This window comes from Hippocampus zosterae, chromosome 4 (genome assembly GCF_025434085.1).
Source record: "Hippocampus zosterae strain Florida chromosome 4, ASM2543408v3, whole genome shotgun sequence".
In the NCBI taxonomy this organism is placed as follows: domain Eukaryota; kingdom Metazoa; phylum Chordata; class Actinopteri; order Syngnathiformes; family Syngnathidae; genus Hippocampus; species Hippocampus zosterae.
The window spans coordinates 12,879,262-12,906,064 of NC_067454.1; the positions used below are offsets into that span (position 1 = coordinate 12,879,262).

A 26,803-nucleotide genomic window follows, 5' to 3' on the forward strand; every position below is an offset into this window, starting at 1 on the left:
GTCATGTATCAAAATGTATGCTATATTTGTTATAAATATATAAAAGAAAAGCTAAAGTTAAAAGAGCCAATTGAGAGCCGAAAAGAACCGGCTCTTTCACTGAGCCGATCCAAATGAACCTGACCACCGAAAAGAGCCGAAAATCCCATCACTCGAAGACGTGCAAGTGGGCATGAAAGTGAGTGACATGTTTACCACGTGACCAAGCATGTGGTTCACGGCATCCGTGATTGGCTGAGCCGGTTGACAAAAGGCGGAAGTACATAAAATAACGTAAACAACCACAGGCGCAACTGAAGCAAAGTCCTGCTGCAACATCTACGAGTCGTTCATGAACATGAGCTGACTAAAGTCGGCAGCCTTCACGAAGCAATTTCGCCGCTTAGGACAAAGTAAGTTGATGTGACTTTTGCCAGCGCGAAATTGAGGGGAATGAGTTTGGGGTGAGTCACAAAGCGTTCGAATTTCATGTATTGTGTGTAGTCGTGTGTTTAGCGTTGTACTTCGAACCTTTGCCCTACCCACACATTATGGCCAATAAATATAAGACAATCATGTCTGATGAAATCTGAGTATTGATGTTTTAAATGCATGAACGCTCGATTCAATGTCAGAGGTATTATTTGAACAACTTACAAAATATATTTTCAATAATCATTTCCCGTGGTTGAACTGCACATCATACTGAGTTGTTTGGACATCACATGGGTTATAACGAACATGGGTGATTTCGTTCTAACGGAATCCATAATAATCCATATTACCACCCCCCCCCCCCCTCTCCAACCCCAATATTACAGCACTACCTGTTTTCATTTCCTGTGCGTTTATTGGGGGGAGGAATTACAGTGTATTGCAAAGATTTAAAGAAGTCTTTATCCTCAGATTCTTGAGTAATAGTCAACAAGTGAAAAGCTACTCGTCAAGTACTAGTAACCGAGAACTCTGGTGTTTATCTTTTGTCATCATAGCAAAAAAAATGCAAACCTGTATTTATCTAATGAGAAATCCACCTCTCCTATTTTTATATCTTTATCACGTTTGATGTGAAGTCACAAACAATTCTTCATTGACAGTCTTTCTTGTTTTGAAGATCCACTATGAGTCTCAGATGTCATCTTTTGTTGGGTCTGGCAGCGGTCTCTGCGTTTGCCATGTCGCCTCCGTAAGTACAGGAAAACACCATCATTCATTGCATTGTTGTCTGTTAGGATTTCCCAAGTTTATTCAGATTTGTATGTGTGGTGTTTTTTTTTCCCCCAGACACATGTGGACCAAACTCATCCTCACCCACCACTGGCCCAACACTTTCTGTTCTGTGAGTTTCCTTCAGACTTTTTAGTAGAAAATATGTTCATCATGTTAATGCTGGCTCTTTTGATGCTTTTTTTAATTCTCTGCTGCGCAAGTGGCAAATGTTGTAAATTTTCAGACGAGCTTTGCCACTTACTCAACTTTAAAACTTGTGAGGTCATGTGACATTTTAAGTCATGAGGCTGTGTGGTTTTGATTGCGACAACACGGTGGCACAGTGTCTTAACCCTTAACTTGCTATGTGTTGGCTTCTTTTAATGCTGTGTTGTTATTACGATGGCGTTGACATGAGCCTTTTTGAATTCCCCTCACTGGATGATGTTTCTTTGTAGTGTTGTCCGCATGTGACAATATCACTGCAGGTTAAATGTGTAGATTCATGTCAGTAATTTTAATGCGCAACTGTGAGCATTAAAGTGCGCTTTGAGACCGAGTGGTTGTGACAAATTTCAGATCGAGTCCTGTCATCATCCGAACATCAGCTACTGGACACTCCATGGATTCTGGTAAGTGAAGTATGTGTGCGTGCGTGTTATATTTGCAGACAGAAGTGTGTTCTGTTGGAGAGGGAGCCAAATGGAAACAAGGTTGGCCACTAATCTATTTAGCCCACAAATCTTAAAATGAGAACACCCAGTTGTGCATGGATGCTTATAACATTGCTTCCTATGTACACAAAAGGCATAATTCTCATTAAAAGTGTTTATAAATATGATAAACATGTTGTTAGCGGTCATTTTTCCTTTTTCCGAGATAATCCAGCCACTTAACTGGTGTCATATCAAGATGCAAATAAGAGAGCAGAATGGTTGCACATTTTAAAGTTTTGCTTTCTTAGCGGGGGTCAGAAAATTTGTCTTAAGGTTGCGTTTAGGTTGTTGTTCTCTGTATTGCCTCACATGTTCAAGAAGGAAATAAGGGGCCGTAGTAATCGTAACCCCTTTTTTTTAATATATGCTGTCCTTTTGCAGGCCTGATAAAGGGAATCTTTGCAATGCATCATGGCATTTCAACTCATCTGAAATAAAGGTATTTTGTTGTCCTTTGTCAGTGTAAAAAAGTCATAATGATAATCATATTTCCATTTATTTTCAAGGACTTGCTTCCAGACATGGAGATCTCCTGGCCTGATTTACTGAAACCTGCATCATCTGGATTTTGGTAAGGAGATCATCAAAGTTTTTCTTTGTTTCTTTCCTTTAACTGACATTCATCAGAAAATTCAATTATTTAAATAGTTAAAGATGGAATGTTTGTTTTTGTCCGAGATAATGGTCCATCACTTCGCATGTGTATTTGTGCACGTGATTTGTTTTTACGTCCCCAAAGTAAATGCTCAACTCTATTGCCACAGGAAATACGAATGGTACAAACATGGCACATGTGCTGCCAAAGCTCCCGCACTAAACAGTCAGCACAAATACTTCAGCAAGGCCCTGGAACTGTACCATAAAGTGGACTTGGATAGGTATTGAAAACTCAGACATCAACTGGAATAAGTTTCACTCGACACCCTTCACTGTAGATGATATTTGTCCACCTGTGTCCCTGTTCTTGTAGCATGCTGAGGAAATTTGACATCATCCCATCTGCAAAATATTACAAGGTGAGTATTTCTGTTCAATTTAATGTATTGGAATGTATAACAATCACCAATATATATTTTTTTGGGGGTGATGTGGCACGAGGCATTGAGGATTGTTCCTCTTCTGTGTCATTTTGTAGTTTTCACAAATCGAAGGAGTCATTGAAAACTTCTATGGCGTCACACCTAAGATACAATGTGTCCATCCAGCTGAGGTATGAGCGTCAAACAGCCAATTGTTGAATGTTGGAGTCACTACAAACGGAATTCAGAGTGAGCTCTTGAGTTCAACTCAATATTTGATGTGTTTTCTAGAATCCTGATGTGCAGGTTTTGGGTCAGCTCGAGATTTGTTTCAGCCCTGACTTCTCTCTCCTGGATTGTGAGAAAGAGATCTCTTCCCCTGGAGGCTCCGCGTTCAGCGTCTGCGACCCTGACGTTCTCGTTTACTATCCGCCTCTTTGAAACACCCACATAACGCACGACGTTTACAAATGTACACATATTGTACATCCTCATTTTTTTAACCAATTAAATGTAAGTTTAGCAAGTCTATTTGCACGCAGGCTGAGATAGGCAAGCAAACAGTTTCCTTTTTTTTGTCATGTAGCTACTTCATGAACTTGATCTCTCAGTGATCTACCGTTTTTTTCAAATAGTGTCATAGATATAATTGTGCCACAGTTATGGCAGCTTTTTTATGTTCACTTTTTTTGTATTTTAACAAACATTTCACAACAGGATTCATCTTGTTGAGTTACCTCTCTTCAGCACGTCAAAAATTATGTACATGTCCAACCATGAGCCGTTTCGGGTTGTTTACAGCAGCAGCATTGACGTGTATGTTGTTATCTCACCTATCAGACTGCGTTCGGGCTAATCTAATGATTTAAGAGTAGCAAGGATAATTTAGTTGAGAGTGATAACATAGATTATTTAGGGGCAGACCAAGTTCATTGCTAATCATATGCCACTGTTTTTGGATTGTAATTCAACTTTCAGGGAGAGGACTGCAGAGGAACTTTGCCATTGTTGTTGTTGTTATAATGCCAGAGCTTGTACTTATGGTGCTCTGTTTTACTATGCTAGATGCATAGGGGCAGGTAATCATAGGAATACATTTCCCTTGTTAATTATCAATTGAAAAATGATTCATTGTGTTTTTGTCATTGGTAACTGTAGAAATAAATTCATGTCCATAAAACTAGAGTGCACTCGCCACTTCATTATGCGCACTTGCGCAACCTATGTAAATTAAATACAAGAGCTTTATGAAAAATCACGCCTCCCTCAAGTCCCCACCCCAAAAATAATAATCGGGGCAATGTCCATGAGACATTCATTAAACAAAGTGCTCATTGTTGTAATTTGCAGTGATGGAAAACAGCATTGTATCGGTGGCTCCAGCTCCACGTTGCCCTGAACCGGATATGTGGTTATTGAAAATTGATGAGACAGCTCTTGTATTGAATCTCCTGACAAGCTCTTGTAAAGTGTCTTTGAGTGTGATGAAAAGCGCTTTCAAATTAAATGTATTATTATTATTATTAATTGTTGTGGCGACTGAGTGTCTTTTCTGCATGCATCTTCTCCGTCTGTATGGATGTTATCATGATCTCCTTATAGAGCTTTAATCCTATCTACATAAAGACACCATGCCCATAATCCTGAATCTCCTCCATATGACACAGCATAATGACTATCTGGATGAGTTTTAACATTACCGAAATGCCATACAGGACTCTGGAGTGGCCTCAAATCGCACAAACACACATTCGGAATTTCATTTGGAGTAATTTGCTGACTTTGGGTGAGCTAGGTAAAGATGTTTTATGAATCATAATCCCATTAAAGGGAAATTCTGTGCCCGCTTTGGCCGAAGTTTTTATAGTTTTTACTGCTGCCCTGTCTTGTGGTAATGGTATTATTAACAACGTCATATTTAAATGATGTTTTTTTGCTTTGGCCACTTGACCCAGGTGGAGTGCAGGATTCCTTCACTACGTAACCTCCCACCCCTGCTTATGTAACACTGCAGCTATGCAAAGCTGCTGATGTGACAGCTCCGCGCACGTCCACGAGCACTGTGAATACACAGGGCGGCTCTGCGTGGTTCAATCAATTACATTGATTTCAAACATCAATGCAATCATCAGCGCGTCACATTGGGTTTCCATTGGTGGTTCCCTTTCCCCCCATTCCCATACCGGCCCAACTCGTTTTCTTCCATCGTGCTTTCAGAATCGTGGCAATCAATGTATCCCCTCCCATCAGTGTGAGGTTAAACGAGAAAGGATGCAGGGGGAGACAAACAAGGTGACACCACGTGATCTGGCCAGCTGTTGCTGCATGCTGCTGGGAGGAAGAAGAGGATCAACACACACACGCGCACGCATGGGGAACTGGTGTTAGGCTGCTCCTCACGCCGTCTTTCGATTCAACGTTAGATTCGAAGCGGTTCGCCTCTCCTTCGTGCGCATGCAAGACGATAAGGAGGCTCTGGGATCAACAGCTCCGTAGCTGAGGCGGCGATCGTGGGGCGTACGGAGATCATGACGAAATTCACACGCCACCTCGACCGCGTCGTGACGGGACGAGCGAGGGGATCGCTTCGCTATTAGAGACGCCACCATCATCCGCTCGTTCGTTTACCTCCACACGGAGAGGAGATGTCCTTCACATATGGGATGCATGCGCAGGGCTGATCGTTGCCATGGATACCAACACGCGAAAATTCACAGTGAAGAGATGGTTTTCCATCTACCTGAAGAACAAGGCCGCCCGAAACAAGACCACGACGGGATTCTGTCAGCTGGAGGTGGGTCACGTTTGGATCCGTCAGGTGTAATCGACGAGGCTTTAATCCTTAGATCTCCTAATATGTGAGGTACGCATGCGAAAATTAGAGAGGGAGAATAAAAGTCCGTATGGCACAAAGTGTTGTGCCATACGGACCCTAATCGACCCTAATCGATTAGTTCGTCATTTATTTGGTTTATGTACCGTATATGCTAACAAGACCATTTGTTTTAATTCCTAATTTCAGTGCATGATAGGATTTGGCAACCTTAAACTTGACAAATTCAAGAGATATTTTCCCCATTTGTGGCATTACACTGAATAAATCATTGAAGACAATATAAACAATTCAGCCTGCATTATAGTTGGCACATCCAAATAACACTAGTTGTTTGTAAAACTTCACAATACGTTTGTTGCACTTGATATGTTGTTTAAAGCGTGGATGACATGAATTCAAGATGTTTAAAATATTCATTCCATGACTGGATATTCAAAAACTTCTGTTAAGGAGCATGGTAGTGCTGCAATACCTTGCTTGTTTGTCCTTTGATTTGGTGTGGGATGGCGTGAGGTCATTGCTGCTGCAGTGTCACCAAAGTCGTTGTCCGTCCGGGGTCTAGGACACCTCAGCAGAAGGCCACTGCTTTGCCTGAGAGAGAGGCAAGCCTCTTGGGAATGCAATCGGACAGATGAGCAAACAAGCGGGCAGTCCGCTTGATAGATAAATGGATCCAGACAGATTGATTCAGTGGATGCCACAGCAAGGGATGTCTATTTATAGCCCAAACAGATCAGAGCAGGACAGGGTGGCAGAATGCTCTTTAACGGCTCACTTTGTATTTCGGTATATAAATAGATGAAAAACATTTGCGCTGGAATGCAATACTGTACAAACGAAGCACGTTTTGTCAGATCGTTTTTGTCTCCAAATAGCATATGTATGCCACTGCCAGTTCACTTACCTGTCAGGCTGCCTGTCAGTGTCAGGAATATGATGCTTGGTTGATTCATGTCCCTGCAAGAAAAGGCCTGAATTACAAATTGGCATTCAGGAGACCAAAACTGGAGAGTCATGCGGTTGTTTCTCCTCTGGCTGACTCACCTTTACTGACAACTTTGTGAATACTGAATAGATACTAATGTTTCAACAAAAACAAAAACATGTACAATGCCATCAGCAAGCACTTCAGCAACAGTGGTGCAAAGTGAAGGTTCGCAGCATGGTGAAGATGGCTGTCGCTATCTTTGAAGATCTACAGGGAAGATTTGTTGACTTGTTAGGGAATACCGGTACTTTGTCTCAATTGGCAGTCATGAGTCTAAGATCACTTGCGAGGTTGCACAAGGGTCCATTCTTGGGCCACTTCTATTTAACATAAACATGCTGCCCTTTGCTCAAATTAATTGAGCACCACAACATATCTTATTATACTTATGCAGATGACATGCAATTTTATATTTCAGTGTTGTCGCTCCTTACTTTTCATTCGGGCTATTCATCAAATTACTGAGCGGACAGACCGGAATTTTCTCCAGCTCAATCCAGACAAGACATACATCAAGGTCCAAGATCAGTGCTCATCTGGACTCTGTTATTAAATGCCCCAACTCAAGCCAGATATCTTGGTGTCATTATTGACTCAGACCTGGAATATGGTTATTGTCAAAATGATAAATATCAAACACCCAAAACTGGTGAAGTTCATTTGAGTTGATTTACAAACAAAAACTAGCTTTGTTATTCCTTCAATTTTAGCAATGTCTTTTCTGTAACTGGCCAATCTCAGTTCCGTTACAAAGATGTGCACTATAAGAGTCAAGTAAAGCATCAAAAGGCATTGGCTTCTTCCAATACAGTGTAAACAAAACCCAGTACAGTCCAGGTTGGCACGTGATCATATGCTTCACTAAGTAGAATATATCGATTGAAAAAAGGTCCTTCACCTGATGCTTGACTGCCAGTGTCCATTCGAGGTCAATGGTATTGACGCAGAAATGTCAACTTTCTCCTGGTCATGAAATATACAAATATACATGCATGCCGTATTTTATTGGGTCAACTGAACGTGAAAGTTGCTGGCATTCTTACACAAGGGCTTCAAGGTACAATATGTCCTATTCTTGAATAGTTTTATCGTTTAAAGAAGTCCTGCATCAGCAGAGACACGCTTCTGAATCAATGACCCCCTTAGTCTATCTTAATTATTTATTGTATCAAGACATTTTTGGAAATGCTATGCTTCCCCTTGGGAACGTGCGCTATGTCATGGAAAATGTTCCGAATGCTCAAAGCAAGGTCGGTAAAATGCATGCTTGAATGACTTTCAGTATGAAGAACACGAGAGCTCTGACCTTCAAGCATCTTTGAAATAAACTCAAACAGAAATTAAACTCATGAGTACAAATATTCTTCTGGATGAATAACTCAAAACTTTTTTGGGTCCAGTTTCACCTGCAAAGTAGTGTCCCTATAATTTTGGCCAAATAGTTTAACAACAAAAGTTGTAACGCTCTACTTTTTTTTTTCTCTCCAGGATGACGGCATACTCAAGGAGTTTGACATCAGTCACCATGTGAAAGAAGGCTTTGAGAAAGCTGACCCCTCTCAGTTCCAGCTACTCAAGGTGCTTGGACAGGGATCCTACGGAAAGGTACATCTTGAAAATCTGTCTGATAAGCGGATATAAAGATTTTACACTTTGCGTGATCATTTAAATAATAATCCATGACAGCCGGCCAGATGTCGACTCCCATCTGCATGCTTTTCCACTTGCATTGCTGATCCAGTATGTTGAAATTTAGAGGCAAGAAGCAACAGCCGGCATATTATTGCAAGTATTATTATATTATGATAACATTTTCGCAAGGTCACTCATTGAACGTTGAGCCTGATCCGAGAGTCGCCAAAATCACATGCTGCCGTCATGCACGATTGACAACACTGATTGATGAACTCATTTTCAGGTGTTTCTGGTCAGAAAAATCCGAGGTGTGGACAGAGGGCAACTGTATGCAATGAAAGTCCTGAAGAAAGCCACACTGAAAGGTAAGGTTGCAAATTATTTCTTACGACCCGATAAAAGTTCAATGGTTTCTACCAGGATGCAATAAATACGTGCAAAAGTTGAGAAAAAAAAACAACTGAATTTTAGTGTTCAACTCTTTTACGGAAGCATTGAGATGCCAAAGTGGAGTGTAACTATTTTGGTTAATAAGTTGCGAGTATGTTCAAACATGTTTAAGATGTCGACAAGCAAGTTAGACACTAGATAAAAAGCAAAAATGTGAGCTAATCATACAATCATGAAAATATCCAGCATGATTATGGCAACTTGTTACTTTCCAATTCCCGGTGCGCTTAAAATGACAAATATTCATTGATTGTTCCGGTCTCCACGGTTTTTCTGAACTCACCGCGCCCTACATTCAAGGGGATTTGTGCAAACGAGGTTAGTTTGTACTTTACATTCAGATAAACTGGTATTGAATGAGATTATTGTCAATGAGGATGCGGCGTTATTGTGAATGAACGAGCCAGAGTTGTCTAGCATTGTCCTCGTTGTCTTTGCACTACGGTATTCCCTAAATCCTCTTAACTTGCACCCCACTGAATTTAAGTGGCCTTGTCTTGAGATGGATGTGATGAGGTAACGTCGCAATCGTGTTTTTTTTATTGCACAGCACAGGGTGGCTCTAATCCTATTTCGTAATTGTAATTTTTCATCAATATCATTTTATCCTGCAATGGACATTATGGACATTTTATGAGAGATTTACCACAAGCATGTTAATATTAAATCTTTTCCTATCGCTCTCCAAGTCCGAGATCGTGTGCGATCCAAAATGGAAAGAGACATTTTGGCAGAGGTCAACCACCCATTTATCGTGAAACTACACTACGGTAAGTCTGAATTAATTCACCGACCCAATGTATCAAACAGATATGTGTTTTGTCCTTACTTAAGGCTGTTATTTAACAATTTTACCATGCTGGAACATGCTCACTTTTTCACCTTTTCAACTCTAAATACATGCTCAGAAAGAACGCGGTGATTATCCTAAAACCCTAACGCAGTTGTTAAGCCTCGATGTGTCATATCTGGTGCGTGTGTGTGTGTGTGTAGCCTTCCAGACAGAAGGGAAGCTCTATCTAATCCTAGACTTTCTCCGAGGGGGGGACCTTTTCACTCGTCTGTCGAAAGAGGTTAGTTTGGTATTTGTCAGTTTTAAACAATGTCAAGCCATTTTCGTTCAGCATTTGTGTAGAACACCGATTTAAGAAACTTCAGAAGACTGTACTGGAGTAGATTTTGTCCCTGCATGCATCACTGCATTGGACATTTTTGTTAATATGTCGATATGTTATTTTTTTTTCTTCCAGGTGATGTTTACCGAAGAGGATGTCAAGTTTTACCTGGCAGAATTGGCTTTGGCCTTGGACCACTTACACAGTTTAGGAATCATCTACAGGGACCTCAAACCTGAAAAGTATGAATTTTGCTACCTCGGCCAGTGGGGTTTGTGTTTGTTGCCGGCTTCGTATGATCATTTGTCAGCAAGAATCCACATTTTTACAATGTCGGATTTAGTGGTGGGGTGTAATATCGTTGCATTTATTGTGTAAGAGGTATGACCTTTCAAACTGTCAGCCTGCCAGCAGGGATGACTAAATCTAGCCTGTATAGTTTAATGGAAGGCAACTGAGGAACGATATGCCTCTTCTGCAGAAGTTCGAGAACATGAAAATAAGGTAGTTGTACTTTATAATGGAGCGGCCCGGTAGGCCAGTGGCTAGCGCGTCCTCACAGTGCAGAGGTACCAGGTTCAATTCCACCTCTGGCCTCCCTGTGTGGAGTTTGCATGTTCTCCCCGGGTTTGCGTGGGTTTTCTCCGGGTACTTCTGTTTCCTTCCACATTCCGAAAACATGCATGGCAGGCTGATTCATTCATTCATTCATTCATTCATTCATTCATTCATTCATTCATTCATTCATTCATTCATTCATTCATTCATCTTCCGAGCCGCTTGATCCTCACTAGGGTCGCGGGGGGTGCTGGAGCCTATCCCAGCTGTCTTCGGGCAGTAGGCGGGGGACACCCTGAATCGGTTGCCAGCCAATCACAGGGCACACAGAGACAAACAACCATCCGCGCTCACACTCACACCTAGGGACAATTTAGAGTGTTCAATCAGCCTGCCATGCATGTTTTTGGAATGTGGGAGGAAACTGGAGCACCCGGAGAAAACCCACGCAGGCCCAGGGAGAACATGCAAACTCCACACCCGATACCTCTGCACTATGAATCAGACGTGCTAACCACTGGGCTACTGGGCCGCCCTGGCAGGCTGATTGAACACTCTAAATTGTCCCTGGGTGTGAGTGTGAGCATGGATGGTTGTTCGCCTGTGTGTGCCCTGCGATTGGCTGCCAACTGGTTCAGGGTGTTCCCCTGCCTACTACCCGAAGACGGCTGGGATAGGCTCCAGCACCCCCGCGACCCTTGTGAGGATAAGCGGCTCAGAAAATGGATGGATGGTGGATATACTTTGTAATTTGTGGATAAGTTAAGCAGTTAGAATCATGTTGTTATCGTCCGCTAGGCCAGTTGCTGCTAGCCTTAAAATATTCATACCCACGAGACCGAAGGACCATGGGACTGACAGTGAGGAACGAGGGCAATGGCACAAAGTGAAGCTTTCTTTTCATTCATGACAAATTATGCTACAAGTGTATAGCACAGCCACTTTCAAATTATGCAGTCTATTCTTAAATCCAATAAAATCACAAGTAAAATGGGAACATCAAGATGGACAAACACTTTTTTTTCCTGACTATGACGTCCTGTCTTACAACATGCTTTATTTATGAAAGATATGATGAGATTGGCTGCTTAGCTGGTGAGAAACAAACCAAGGCCTCCCACCGATTACAACAACTACCTTCACTGTATTGTTGAGTTGTGGCTTTAATCTTTTTTTTGTAACACCTTTGCCGATCTGTCAAAATATGTCCTGACATGAAATCAGTTTGGGGGGCAAAAAGGATTGGGGACAGTTGTACTGATGTCATTGATGAATCGACTTTGATTCAATTTCATCACATTACAGTCGGGTACAAAAAAAAAAAAAGTCAACTTTGTTTTCCCCCCAACCACTAATTTACAGTCAAGTAGTGCATTAAAATTTTCCTCAATCTCTTTAAGACATAATTAATAAAACATCCAACACAAATGTTGTAGTAGTCATTAATGTGTTAAATATTTATGAGGCCCATCCTTATACTGCACTAGTTTGAGTATTGAACATTGTGATTTAGATTGTCCTTGGCAAAGCTCCGGATCATTCGATTCTTCAGTCCTTTCATTAATCTGACAATTTCGGTCTTTCTCGACAGTATTCTTCTGGATGAAGAGGGACATATAAAGATAACTGGTAAGTACAACCAAGTGTTCCTAACTTGATTTTGTTTTTCCTACTCGCCCTAAATCGGAACCATTTCTATGTCACCAGACTTTGGTTTGAGTAAGGAAGCCATTGACCATGATAAAAGAGCATATTCCTTCTGTGGAACGATCGAGTATATGGCTCCCGAGGTGGTTAACAGGAGGGGCCACACACAAAGTGCAGACTGGTGGTCATTTGGAGTACTAATGGTAAGATGTTTTTGTTTTTAGCCCAATTGTTGAATCTCTTCATTTGCCGTTTTTTTTTTTTCCTGGCAGAAAATATGCTGAACGCCATATCTGTAAGATGATATTCTGTCACTTTCAGTCATCGTGGCGTTTGCCTTTTTGTCAGCAAATGGCTTAGTTAACATGCACTGATAGATGGCAGCCACATCAGGGCAATGGCACACCTGATGTGGCTGCCGGGAAAGGGTGTCGTTACTTTGTCATGGAACGAACAGCATCGGAAAGCCTTTCCTGTGCAAACTATACCAGTTTGGAAAAACAAAAAGGAGTGCAAAAACGTGCATTGCTGATTGCAGGATGAAAGAAGCATGAGCATTTCAATAATAGAAATGAGCTCATACTAAATACAATTTCTTCTAATGACTCCTTCTTGTCTGTTTTGCAGTTCGAGATGCTGACAGGATCGTTGCCATTCCAAGGCAAAGACCGTAAAGAAACAATGGCCCTTATTCTAAAGTAAGATGAAGAAGTGATACACTTTCATTGGGGATGGGAATAAATTAGTTGATGAATTGATTGTTCATAAACCAAATCTTATAACAGTAGAGACAAATTGAAGCACACTCCTCCCTTGACTGCAAAAGAAAAACAGCCTGGTGCAGTTGTTTTTATTCAATTGGTGGCCTGAAGATCAGCAACATGACTTAATCTATGGAAAATTGAACTACATCCATGAAGACCTCCGCTATGGAATCTCCTGTGGGCAAGCATTACTATGCCCTGCTATAGAAACAAGAGCAGTGAAGATTTTGAGCCATGTTCCCATCCCAAAAGAAATGACTGTACATATCTTATTTAAATTTGGTAAGATTGTGTGATATTTTCCTCAAGGTCATATGTCCATCCCTAAGTTACCTTATTGTAAATGAATCATGATTGCAATGTTGTTTTTCTGCTAGTTTTTGTGTTTTGTCTTTTGCATGCAAGTATGGTTACCTCAATAAGTACAGTATGTTTCTTTTTCTGTCTTTGAAGGGCCAAATTGGGGATGCCGCAGTTCCTGAGTCCTGAGGTACAGAGTTTATTAAGAGCACTCTTCAAGAGGAACCCTGCTAATCGTCTAGGTATTGACTACATTGAAAAACTTTAGACCTTATGAGTCAGCAACCATCAATCCTTTCAGACATACAGCATCACTGTGGGCAATTTCATTTCCCTTCCCATGGTACTATTATGTATTGTACAATTACTGTCGTTTCCATCGCAGTAAAACTTTTGAAATTGAAAACAAAACTATGAGTAGAATTAAGTTTAAATGAACTGCGGTATGGTGGTGTTCTAATGTACCTGTAAAAATAATAATTTTCAGTGACGCCATTTTTATTTTATTTTTTGACATTTTGTATCGTGGTGGGGGCATTCCCTGAGCACTGTTTGCCCAACTTATTTAAATTTGTGATTCACAGGTGCAGGACCAGATGGAGTGGACGAAATAAAAAGTCACTGTTTCTTTGCCTCGATCAACTGGAATGTGAGCACACAGACTTTTTAATGCGCCATATGCCAAGACGTGCAAACATAAAATTGTATTATGCACTTCAGTGAGAAACTTTATATCTAAATGACTGTACAGCGATTGGCCGTGGAGGCTGTTGCCATTAGTCTACAGTCCCGAGGCCAATCGGGCTGTTGAACACAACGCACTATTTAAAGTTTTTTTTTTTAAGCTGCACGAAAAAAATCCAGGCAACAGAAAAGCTGTCAAAGGTGAATTGTGTTATCGCAAGAGATTTCTGCCTATGTATTGTACACATAAAAACATCACATTCTATCAGTTTCTTTACTAGATGGTTCCATTTCTGGGTCAAATGTGTTTTGAAGAAAATTATTTTGCACTGAGAATACTGACAATAAAGTACATTATATGGAAGCTAATTCTATTTTAATTACAATTGAACTGTTTTTGTTTTGTTTTTTTTAGAAGTTGTACAGGAAGGAAATCAGGCCACCGTTCAAACCAACAGTCGGAAGACCTGAGGACACTTTTCACTTTGACCCAGAGTTCACCTCCAGAACGCCTACTGGTAGCCACAAAACACAAAATTCACATGCCTGCATTCTAAACCAAATGAAATAAAAAAATCAAGGTGTCTGGTTGTGCATGTGGTTGCGGATGTGTGTGCCAATCTAGACTCTCCTGGCATCCCGCCCAGTGCAAACACACACCAACTGTTCCGTGGTTTCAGTTTTGTTGCCACTAATCAAAGTCAGGAACCCAGTGTGGCCAACGTTCCGCCTTCCCGCCCGGAAGGGAACGCCATTAATCCTCTTGCACAGGTACGCATTGCCACACCAGAGCACTCTCAATCGATGAGACAAATTAAAATAATTTTACGTGTGTGTCTGTAGCATCTCCGTGGCGATGTGGCCTTCAGTGACGTTTATGAACTGAAGGAGGAATTTGGCCAGGCAGCCAACTCGGTCTACAGGAAATGTCTTCATCGAGTGACTGCTGTGGAATATTCAGTGAAGGTAAACTGACAACGGGACCTCAAAAGTCAAATGTCACCATATGAGTAGGAATGTGTGGGTTTTCTCCGGGTACTCTAGTTTCCTCCCACATTCCAAAAACATGCACGATAGGCTGATAGAACACTCAAAATTGTCCCTCAGTGTGAGTGTGAGTGCAGATGGTTGTTTGTCTGTGTGTGCCCTGCGATTGATTGGCTGGCAACCGGTTCAGGGCTTTCCCCCTGCCTACTGCCCGAAGACGGCTGGGATAGGCTTCAGCACCCACCATGACCCTTGTGAGGATTAAGGGGATCGGAAAATGGATGGATGAATGGATGGATGGGATGTCAGGGGCCATGCGAATTGTTAGTGCAGTGCCACTTCAAAAAAAATATGCGGTAGCAACATCACCATGAGGACCAGCATTCAAATACAGGTTCAAAGCACATTTTATACTTAAAAATGTACTGTGCTGTATTTAAAAAAAAATGTTTTAGACACTTTACAAGTAACATTATGCACACTTAGCACTCGAGGTTGCCTGCATACCACTATTGGGAGTGCCTAGTGAACGCTATACAACACTGGGTCCGTGAGGTTTAAAAAATGCTAGTTTTATTATGTGGATTAGAATATGGCCTATACCGCAACTACAACCCAAATAAACATTTTAAATAGCTTTTTTTAAAATTGCATATACATCTATATTGAAGTAAATTGTGTAGTTTGTGTACAAGCTGATTAGTGCATATGATTTGCAGATTATTGACAGAGGAAGGAAAGATCCATCTGAAGAGATTGAGATTCTTTTAAGATACGGACAGCATCCTAACATCAACACGTTAAAGGACGTAAGTGAAACATTGTTGAATGATGAAAGCAATCTGAATCCAAACAATCAATGATTCACTTTTGCAGTTCTCTTTAGTTCTGTAAACACCTGCGCATGTGCTCCCGTCTTTAGGTGTTTGATGATGGCCAATTCGTGTACCTGGTTCAGAATTTGTTGAGAGGAGGTGAGCTGCTCGACAGAGTGTTGACCGTGCCAAATTTCATTGAGAAAGATGCATCCGACATCATCTGCACACTAACCAAGACTGTGGAATATTTACATTCCCAGGGGGTAAGATTAATGCAGCAGTTGTTTCTTTAACCCCGAGAAGAAAATGGAATTGTGTCACACGACATGTTTTAAATCACAATTTAAAAAACCATCATGTAAATATAAGCTATGCCTTTTTTCAGGTGGTGCATCGAGACTTGAAACCCAGCAACATTCACTACTGTGATGACAGAGGACTTCCAGAATGCATCAGGATATGCGATTTTGGTTTTGCCAAACAGCTGAGAGCTGAAAATGGGTTACTGATGACGCCATGTTACACAGCAACATTCATGGCACCAGAGGTTAAATTAAAGTGGCAATAATTATGCATGAATAAATGAATATATATATATATATATATATATATATATATATATATATATATATATATATATATTATTTTTTTTAAATTATACTGTATTGCCAAACGTATTCGTTCACCTGCCTTGACTTGCACGTGAATGCACTACTAAGCTATGTGGAAAGCGCTCTCAGAAAAGCCGAATGTGTCACAATCCGTTACAACCAGTCAGCACTCCCACCTATGCCAGTCAATCACGGCGGCACTGCTGATGACTCACTCATTGTGTGCTGTCACGGGTGTGCATATAACCCAAGTACAATACACCAACTCATTGGAAATGACTTCTAAAGAACTGCGACAAGTCCAGTCACAAATGGCTGGCACAAAGTTCACTGCAAAGTCCAGATACAGTCCAAATAAAGAGCCTTTAAAGATTGGGAAGGGGTTTAGGGGCCAGGTCATGTCATGCTCCATGATTGAAAGGAAGCAGGACAGGGGAACTCGCATTTCGTTGTCATTGTTGCAAAATACCAGCCACGGGGACAGGATAATGCGCTAAGACAGAACTCATGGGCGAAAGGCGAAGGGAATTTCTGGTACGATGACGGCACTGACCGGGTCAGCAATGGAACATCGATCCACGAAGAGGTGTTGGTTGCGCTTGGGTTCTACGGCATCTATGGCATTACAGTCTGGCAATGAGTAAGTCAATCAAGAGAGCTTTAAACAGGTGAAGGGGACTGCCTGCGAGCGGAAGTCAAGTTAACATGCAAGTTAAAGTAGGTGACCAAATACTTTTGGTAATAAGGTGAGCATTGTAGTCCTCTATTAAATGCATATTCAAAATGTCCCGCACTCTGCATCATTTGACAGAATTCGGTCTAGTATTGTGGTTTCTTCCAGCTAGAAAGTCCCTGATTAATTCTTTTTGAATACGTTAATAAAGTTAAGCTTCTATGTGTTATTTGTATTTGAATGAGTGAACCTATCACGACATAAATGAAACACATAGGACATTATTTGGACATTCCCTTTGTGTGTGTGTGCAGATTCTAAAGAAGCAGGGTTATGACGCTGCATGTGACATTTGGAGCTTGGGAATCTTACTTTACACCATGATTGCTGGGTAAGCTACCAAGTTCATTCAGTGACATTTATGTGGCTCTATGTTCATGTGTCTCGGCCTGTTTTGAATGTCTGTCCTGAATCACACCCTCCTATTTACTTTTAAGTTTCAGTCCTTTTGCCAGCAGTCCCGAAGACTCGGCAGAAGAAATTCTCGCTCAAATTGGTTGTGGTAAATTCATCATCACTGGAGGTAACTGGGAGCTGGTGTCAGATGCTGCCAAGGTTCGATGCACTTGTGTGCTATTGTACGGATGTAAATAAATACTGCTTGAATTTAGTGGTTCAGTACAGCATGACAGCGCATGTATGCGTATGTGTTTAACAGGACATTGTGACCAAGATGCTCCATGTGGACCCCCATCAGCGCCTGACTGCCCCCCAGGTATTTGTAATTATATTTTTTCACCTACACCACCACCAAATAAAATAATAGAAAGAGGTTTCACCCAAAAAAAATCTGATAATGAAGTCAACTGAGCATTAACTATTAAAGTGGTGTGCAGGTGTCCAGAATATTGTGACTGTATAGGACGTTTTGTCATCTTGTATAAGAAGTAAAAGCATTGAAAATGCTTAATATTTTCTCTTCCCATTATGTACACGCGCATCTTTGTTGGTGTATTTGCGAATACGGCCTTGGCATTACCATACGATTTGTTTTTGTTCTTTTAAGGTCCTTCGCCATCCCTGGATTGTGGGGAGAGACCAGCTCTCTGATAGCGTCCTCACAAGACAAGATATGCTCACTGTCAAGGTAGGCCTTATTTTATGTGCTCTCCTACCTCTTAATAACAGCCATGTTCTGCTTCAAACATCAGGTCATACTATACCAGTCTACCCTTTTTTGTGTAGACTTTTTTGTCAGGCTGCGAATTTAATGACAAATACACCACTCTGTTTGGCTCATAAATGAGTAAAGCTAAGTGTAATGTCAGTGCTTCACCAGCAATACACCTCAACGCACTACACTGCCAATTTACACATGTCCTCTAGGGGGCGGGGTTTACCACATATTGAGTTACTTTGGTTTTCCTTTTAAAACGTGTTTTCTTTATGTCCACCAGGGAGCGCTGTCCGCCACCTATTCGGCCTTGAGGCGCTGTACTACAGCTCCGCTCTTAGAACCCGTTAAGTCCTCCAGTTTGGCCCAGCGGAGGGAATTGAAGAAAGTTGGGAGTACAGTCATTAATTCAGACCTTAAAGAAAAAGGGTAGATAAAGCAGACGAATCTGATTTATAATAAGACAAATAATTCTTTCACACATGCCTCTGGAATTAGATATCTAAAATTCTGGTTCCAAATTGTAAAGTTGCAGTGGCCTTTGTCAGATGAAGCGGTTTGCGCTCAGTTGCCATTTTAAAAAAAGGACACACACTGGACCCTCCCTAAGGTACAAATGCACAACGTAATGCTGAATTGCATCATACTGAGAGATGTTTCAAAAATTGTCGATACCTTCCAGCTAGTATGCATTTTGAGAGTTGGGGATGAATGTAGAAATGATGCATGTGTACCTTATACGTGTCCAGTGTAAGCAATAACAGTTTCGAGTATATTTCCTCATAATTAAGACCAACTGACGGTGACTGCATGGTTGAAGACTCCAAGTCATGGTTTCCTGACGTTGGCATACCGGGTTTCAAGAACACATTCCTAGAACGTCTCTTCAATGTGAATGTTTTATGTTTGTTTAGTCTTCTATGGCTAAGTATTAACACCTGTAGTGAGATGCAGCTAATTCGTCATCCAAAATCGGGTTCAGCAGATGGTAGACAGAACCATGAAAAAGTACTCAGCTTTTGCCATTCTTATTCACTCACTCAAATCCATATGCTTTTCTTCTTTATGTGTACATAATTCCACAGTGAACTGTGTTAACGACACCAGTGCAGTCACAACAAGGTCATACCATTTGATGGTGTGTGCGTGTTTGTGGTTGGCCTCCTTCGCTGCATCTTAGGACCCTTACAGTCCCTAACAAAAAAAAGACTTCCAAGTATCCGCTGATGTCTTATGGACCAATTAGCTGTGAAAACCTTCCATTAATCCAGCTGCGTTGTATTCCTTTATGACAACGTTATTTGGCTTACAAGTAGTCGTTGTTAGCATGGCTCGACAATGAACACCACACCCATAGCGACCCTTTTTAGAACGAATAACCCTGCAATTACTGTGTATGATCTGCTATGGCTGCCATTCAGGCTTCTGTTTTTGCTTGTAGCTTTGAAAACTAACTATAATTGCCGCAGCACTGAGTGTAAATAATCCGCTGTATAAAGGCAATCACAAATGCAAGGTAAGATTAAAGCAGTTTTTGAAAATGAGAAGCCCCCTTTGCTGTGCAATGTGTCAATCGGAAAGTAGTTCAAGAGCCGCGCAATAATATTCTCTTTATGTGTAACCGATTACAATAGTCGTGATGAAGCCTTGCTGTTGCATTCACATTATTTTCACTATACACCCAGTTATTAGGTTCGCAGGCAAAACTTAATGAAATCCCAAAAGAAGAAAACAAAGAGGTGAACCAAAAATTGTCATTTTACTTTTGTCAATGATAAACAATAATACCTAATATTAGTTATTATAGAGATATTCTTTGGACATTATGCTGATTATTGTTGCAGTCCGCGATGGTGCAAAACTGCTATGCATTAAAATGAGATATACCGCAGTACGCATGTAGCTTTGGAGCTCTCAGATTGGATGTCATTAGATTGCGCCGGTGTACCACATGTACCCAAATTTAGTGATTCATTTGAATAAAAACATTTCCACTGCACAGTTGAGTCAGGTAGCATAAAGCTGGTTATGACTGATATGGTGGTACGTTTTAATGATCAAGACATGTTTGAGGTAATGCTGTGAAGATGGTGCTGTTTATTTATGTAGACTGCACCTGGTGTTGCACTAAATCATCTGGCCAAGGTTCAGTTGTTATTAATGTCATGTGTAACAAGGAGCAAGCTTGAAGACTGTAAATATTGTGTGTGCAAACTGTACAGATTATATTGTATCATTCATCCATTTATGGGTGCAGATACCGTCTATACCGGGCTAATCATCTAAATGGTTGGTTAATATGCCAAAGTTTTACAAATAAAAGCTAACATTACAGACAGTGGTATTCTTCCTCTCTGTGAGCCTTCAGATGGACTTGTGGGTTTGTACGATGAGTGTAACAGCCGTTTTAAAAATGGACACTTACAGTAATTGTTGAAATTCAATCCATCATTCTGCAATGTCATGTCCTTTTATCATTTAAAAGTTCTGAACTGGTGCATGTTGAGTCTCAGAATGTACCACAATGTGGAATAATAGTCAATATTTGTTTTAACAATCATGTAAAATAGATCATCCAAAGTAGAGGTAATACAGTCTTAGATAGATAGATAGATAGATATTCTATCTATCTATCTATCTATCTATCTATCTATCTACACACACGCGCACCCGCACACGCACACACACACACACACACACACACACACACACACACACATACGTGTTTTGGTGCATTTTCAGGACGTCCGTTTGTTCACCCGACATATGGGTACATGCCTTTCCCGTGGTCCTACAGGCTCCAAAAAAATATGGTAACCATGAAAAAAAATCAGGAAGACAGCCATCTACTCAGATTTTGGCTAGGACGTAATTTTTTTTTGATTTATGACAAAACTACTACATATGAGGACATTGACAGGTTTTTGTGAATTATGGAGACAGTCACCTCAAACACACTACCATTTCATGTTTTTGTGAATTTTGAGCCCCCTGGATACACATCATTTTCAAGTATATATGACTTATGAAGACCAGCTAAGAGTAAAGTGTGTATTTTTAAATTGACTCATGTTACATACCAACAGTATATGTTGGTAGGATGCCCAGATTCAAACATTCAAATATCAATTGCTGAACTGTGAGGCGAATGTGCCAAACAGTCGTTATACCCGTCATCCCTCAAATATTCACATTAATAATACAAGATAGTAAAATAAGCTGTGAAGAAGAAGAGACGGTTAAATATGTGGTCAGTCCACTTTCTTATTTTTTAATTGCTGACAATATGAAATTATGAACACAGAAAACATGCCACCTCCTCTCCATGACACAAAGCACTGCAATAGATGAGGGTTGTTTGAACTGAAGAAGATTATGTCAAAATGTGAATACTGCGATGAAGAATTTTTAATGAATCTGGCCATATATTGTGCCATGTGTGTAGCAACTTCTTTAGCTACCGTTAGACAAAAGCAACTTTTCAAAAAGTATTGAAATTCTTGAAATAGGATGAATTCAAATGTTTTAGGGTTTTTCCGAAATATCACCTCAAACCTAATAAGCCTATCTTTTGTGAGAAGTTTGTATATCGTACGTACGTTTATATACAGCAGGAGTGTCCAAGGTCGGTCCTCAAGGGCCGCTGTCTTTTTGTTTTCCAGCTCTCCCAGGATGTTCTAATGCTGCATCAGAGCTGACTGATGAACTGATCATCTGAAACAGGTGTGATGCAGCCGGGAGAGCTGGAAAACAGGCACGACAGTGGCCCTCCAGGTCCAGATCGGGACATGCCTGATATACAGTATAATTTACATGTTCATACATCTTCAAGGATTTTCCAAATTGCTCTTGAAGATCATGAAACAACAAACGTGAAACACAGTATCCAACAACAAATATGAAATCCATAATTGACCATCCCACCCTAAATGCACCATTACTATTGCTTTAGTTAACTTGAACTGTAATGTAACCAGACGTGCTCGCATTTCAATGGCCTAGCCATTCATTTCCCTTTTTAATGCAGTTATATCCTGTTGTGGATGTAGTTTTTGATGGACACCCAGCCTCTGTCGTTCAGAGCTGCTGGCTCTGCGGGGAGACAGGACTCACAGCTCGTTTTACCTGAAACTTTATGGCTTGTTATGAAATCAAACATATGTCGCTCAACAGCCTTCACTTCATAATCTGTCCACGTGCGTCTCTTATTCCCACCTGTAAAAGAAGGCATTATTTATTAAAAATGGAAAAATAAAATAATCAAAATAAGATATTCCAGGAAATAATGAGAATTTTGAAAATTTGAGAATTTTGAGAATTTATCTCTCATTCCATTCATGGTCTCCAGAGGGTTCAGTCAGGTCACTTGGTGTCTGGAACATAACATTACGGTGTCAAAATATTCAGCATTCTTCATTCTGACCAGTTAAGAAATGAATAAACATTAATTATCATTGAACATTGCTCACGGGAGAGTTTGGGATGAATATACCACACTATAGAAAGTTAACACTGTTCAGTTCTGTGGAACAGCAATATGGGGACATTCGAACACAGGCTCTCCAGAGTTAGGTTAAGACAAAAGTCATGTCACCTGAAACACACTCAGGTTTTTCAGGTCTGAAGAAATATGAGGACATGACGACTGAAATCATGGAGAGTCCATGTTTCTGATTTATAACTTCTCCTGTGTTTGTCAAAGAAAGCTGAAAACTCAAACGTAGTATATAATGATAAGACGTAGTAACCTGTTGTAAGGAAGAAGTGGATCTTCCACTCCTTTCTTGATCTTCAAAAGGTTTCATCAGGATCGGAACACTTGGTGTCTGCAACATAGCAACAGTGCAGTGTCAGAAATATTCAAATTTATTCATCCTGATTAGTTAATAAATGAATAAACATTGTTATTCATTGAACATCGCTCACAGGAGGGTTTGGGATTAATATAAGACACTATAGAAAGTTAACACTGTTCAGCTCTGTGTAACAGCAATATGGGGACATTCGAACACAGGCTCTCCAGAGTTAAGTCCAGACAAAAATCATATCACCTGAAACACACTCCGGTTTTTCAGGTCTAAAGAAATATGAGGACATGACGACTGAAATCATGGAGAGTCCATGTTTCTGATTTATAACTTCTTCTGTGTTTGTCAAAGAAAGCTGAAAACTCAAACCTAGTATATCATGACAAGAAGTAGTAACCTGTTGTAAGAATGAAGTGTATCTATCATTCCATTCATGGTCCCCAGAGGGTTCAGTCAGGTCACTTGGTGTCTGCAACATAACATTACGGTGTCAAAATATTCAGCATTCTTCATTTTGACCAGTTAAGAAATGAATAAATATTAATTATCATTGAACATTGCTCACGGGAGAGTTTGGGATGAATATACCACACTATAGAAAGTTAACACTGTTCAGTTCTGTGGAACAGCAATATGGGGACATTCGAACACAGGCTCTCCAGAGTTAGGTTAAGACAAAAGTCATGTCACCTGAAACACACTCAGGTTTTTCAGGTCTGAAGAAATATGAGGACATGACGACTGAAATTATGGAGAGTCTATGTTTCTGACTTATAACTTCTCCTGTGTTTGTCAAAGAAAGCTGAAAACTCAAACCTAGTATATCATGATAGGAAGTAGTAACCTGTTGTAAGAATGAAGTGGATCTCTCACTCCATTCATGGTCTCCAGAGGGTTCAGTCAGGTCACTTGGTGTCTGCAACATAACATTACGGTGTCAAAATATTCAGCATTCTTCATTCTGACCAGTTAAGAAATGAATAAATATTAATTATCATTGAACATTGCTCACGGGAGAGTTTGGGATGAATATACCACACTATAGAAAGTTAACACTGTTCAGTTCTGTGGAACAGCAATATGGGGACATTCGAACACAGGCTCTCCAGAGTTAGGTTAAGACAAAAGTCATGTCACCTGAAACACACTCAGGTTTTTCAGGTCTGAAGAAATATGAGGACATGACGACTGAAATCATGGAGAGTCTATGTTTCTGACTTATAACTTCTCCCGTGTTTGTCAAAGAAAGCTGAAAACTCAAACCTAGTATATCATGATAAGAAGTAGTAACCTGTTGTAAGAATGAAGTGGATCTCTCACTCCATTCATGGTCTCCAGAGGGTTCAGTCAGGTCACTTGGTGTCTGCAACATAACATTACGGTGTCAAAATATTCAGCATTCTTCATTCTGACCAGTTAAGAAATGAATAAATATTAATTATCATTGAACATTGCTCACGGGAGAGTTTGGGATGAATATACCACACTATAGAAAGTTAACACTGTTCAGTTCTGTGGAACAGCAATATGGGGACATTCGAACACAGGCTCTCCAGAGTTAGGTTAAGACAAAAGTCATGTCACCTGAAACACACTCAGGTTTTTCAGGTCTGAAGAAATATGAGGACATGACGACTGAAATCATGGAGAGTCTATGTTTCTGACTTATAACTTCTCCCGTGTTTGTCAAAGAAAGCTGAAAACTCAAACCTAGTATATCATGATAAGAAGTAGTAACCTGTTGTAAGAATGAAGTGGATCTCTCATTCCATTCATGGTCTCCAGAGGGTTCAGTCAGGTCACTTGGTGTCTGCAACATAACATTACGGTGTCAAAATATTCAGCATTCTTCATTCTGACCAGTTAAGAAATGAATAAATATTAATTATCATTGAACATTGCTCACGGGAGAGTTTGGGATGAATATACCACACTATAGAAAGTTAACACTGTTCAGTTCTGTGGAACAGCAATATGGGGACATTCGAACACAGGCTCTCCAGAGTTAGGTTAAGACAAAAGTCATGTCACCTGAAACACACTCAGGTTTTTCAGGTTTGAAGAAATATGAGGACATGACGACTGAAATCATGGAGAGTCTATGTTTCTGATTTATAACTTCTCCTGTGTTTGTCAAAGAAAGCTGAAAACTCAAACCTAGTATATCATGATAAGAAGTAGTAACCTGTTGTAAGGATGAAGTGGATCTCTCACTCCATTCTTGGTTTCCAGAGGGTTCAGTCAGGTACCTGTCACTTGATGTCTGCAACATAACAACATTACGGTGTCAAAAGTTTCAGCATTCTTCATTCTGACCAGTTAAGAAATGAATACATATTAATTATCATTGAACATTGCTCACGGGAGAGTTTGGGATGAATATACCACACTATAGAAAGTTAACACTGTTCAGTTCTGTGGAACAGCAATATGGGGACATTCGAACACAGGCTCTCCAGAGTTAGGTTAAGACAAAAGTCATGTCACCTGAAACACACTCAGGTTTTTCAGGTCTGAAGAAATATGAGGACATGACGACTGAAATCATGGAGAGTCTATGTTTCTGATTTAGAACTTCTCCTGTGTTTGTCAAAGAAAGCTGAAAACTCAAACCTAGTATATCATGATAAGAAGTAGTAACCTGTTGTAAGGATGAAGTGGATCTCTCACTCCATTCATGGTCTCCAGAGGGTTCAGTCAGGTCACTTGGTGTCTGCAACATAACATTACGGTGTCAAAATATTCAGCATTCTTCATTCTGACCAGTTAAGAAATGAATAAATATCATCACATTTGTAAGCGCCTTAAATATTAATTATCATTGAACATTGCTCACAGGAGAGTTTGGGAATAATGTACCACACTATAGAAAGTTAACACTGTTCTGCTCTGTGGAACAGCAATATGGGGACATTTAGACACAGCCTCTCCAGAGTTAGGTTAAGACAAAAGTCATGTCACCTGAAACACACTCAGGTTTTTCAGGTCTAAAGAAATATGAGGACATGACGACTGAAATCATGGAGAGTCCATGTTTCTGATTTATAACTTCTCCTGTGTTTGTCAAAGAAAGCTGAAAACTCAAACCTAGTATATCATGATAAGAAGTAGTAACCTGTTGTAAGGATGAAGTGAATCTCTCACTCCATTCTTGGTTTCCAGAGGGTTCAGTCAGGTACCTGTCACTTGATGTCTGCAACATAACATTACGGTGTCAAAAGTTTCAGCATTCTTCATTCTGACCAGTTAAGAAATGAATAAACATTATTTCTCATTGAACATTGCCCACAGGAGAGTTTGAGAATAATGTACCACACTATAGTAAGTTAACACTGTTCAGCTCTGAATAACAGCAATATGGGGACATTCGAACACAGGCTCTCCAGAGTTAGGTTAAGACAAAAGTCATGTCACCTGAAACACACTCAGGTTTTTCAGGTCTGAAGAAATATGAGGACATGACGACTGAAATCATGGAGAGTCCATGTTTCTGATTTATAACTTCTCCTGTGTTTGTCAAAGAAAGCTGAAAACTCAAACCTAGTATATCATGATAAGAAGTAGTAACCTGTTGTAAGAATGAAGTGGATCTCTCACTCCATTCATGGTCTCCAGAGGGTTCAGTCAGGTCACTTGGTGTCTGCAACATAACATTACGGTGTCAAAATATTCAGCATTCTTCATTCTGACCAGTTAAGAAATGAATAAATATTAATTATCATTGAACATTGCTCACGGGAGAGTTTGGGATGAATATACCACACTATAGAAAGTTAACACTGTTCAGTTCTGTGGAACAGCAATATGGGGACATTCGCACACAGGCTCTCCA

General features: G+C 40.4%; 2 protein-coding genes across 8 annotated transcripts; both read left to right on the forward strand.

Moving 5' to 3' along the window:
* Nucleotides 1-223: 223 nt before the first annotated feature.
* Nucleotides 224-4,103, forward strand: rnaset2 (ribonuclease T2). Of its 7 annotated transcripts, none has more exons than XM_052063537.1 (10): nt 252-443; nt 1,094-1,165; nt 1,264-1,318; nt 1,768-1,820; nt 2,286-2,343; nt 2,411-2,475; nt 2,669-2,782; nt 2,875-2,920; nt 3,040-3,114; nt 3,215-4,103. In XM_052063537.1, the coding sequence occupies exons 1-10, from the start codon at nt 433-435 to the stop codon at nt 3,362-3,364; spliced, it is 699 nt and encodes a 232-aa protein (XP_051919497.1). In that variant the 5' UTR covers nt 252-432; the 3' UTR covers nt 3,365-4,103. The 7 variants fall into 7 exon arrangements, with proteins under 7 accessions (XP_051919498.1, XP_051919502.1, XP_051919503.1 ...); XM_052063541.1 differs by having other exon boundaries at nt 253-392; nt 1,077-1,169; XM_052063539.1 differs by having other exon boundaries at nt 253-392; nt 1,094-1,169.
* Nucleotides 4,104-5,091: 988 nt separating this feature from the next.
* On the forward strand, nt 5,092-20,497 carry rps6ka2 (ribosomal protein S6 kinase, polypeptide 2). Its single transcript, XM_052063480.1, has 22 exons — nt 5,092-5,717; nt 8,236-8,352; nt 8,666-8,747; nt 9,522-9,602; nt 9,826-9,905; nt 10,083-10,189; nt 12,097-12,134; nt 12,213-12,355; nt 12,780-12,850; nt 13,370-13,458; nt 13,801-13,865; nt 14,316-14,418; nt 14,526-14,671; nt 14,744-14,866; nt 15,607-15,696; nt 15,810-15,968; nt 16,091-16,252; nt 17,304-17,380; nt 17,487-17,604; nt 17,708-17,764; nt 18,056-18,136; nt 18,447-20,497. Exons 1-22 carry the CDS (start codon nt 5,613-5,615, stop codon nt 18,594-18,596), a joined length of 2,244 nt encoding a protein of 747 aa, XP_051919440.1. The 5' UTR covers nt 5,092-5,612; the 3' UTR covers nt 18,597-20,497.
* The last annotated feature ends 6,306 nt before the right edge of the window (nt 20,498-26,803 follow it).

Bases quoted from the DNA above. Each gene is read 5' to 3' on its own strand.
- rnaset2 (XM_052063537.1), top strand. The intron at 2,476-2,668 runs GTAAGGAGATCA...CTATTGCCACAG, and splicing joins CCTGCATCATCTGGATTTTG to GAAATACGAATGGTACAAAC. The intron at 3,115-3,214 runs GTATGAGCGTCA...TGTGTTTTCTAG, and splicing joins AATGTGTCCATCCAGCTGAG to AATCCTGATGTGCAGGTTTT.
- rps6ka2 (XM_052063480.1), top strand. From the start codon at position 5,613: ATGGATACCAACACGCGAAAATTCACAGTGAAGAGATGGTTTTCCATC. The intron at 12,135-12,212 runs GTAAGTACAACC...CTATGTCACCAG, and splicing joins GGGACATATAAAGATAACTG to ACTTTGGTTTGAGTAAGGAA. The intron at 16,253-17,303 runs GTTAAATTAAAG...GTGTGTGTGCAG, and splicing joins CAACATTCATGGCACCAGAG to ATTCTAAAGAAGCAGGGTTA.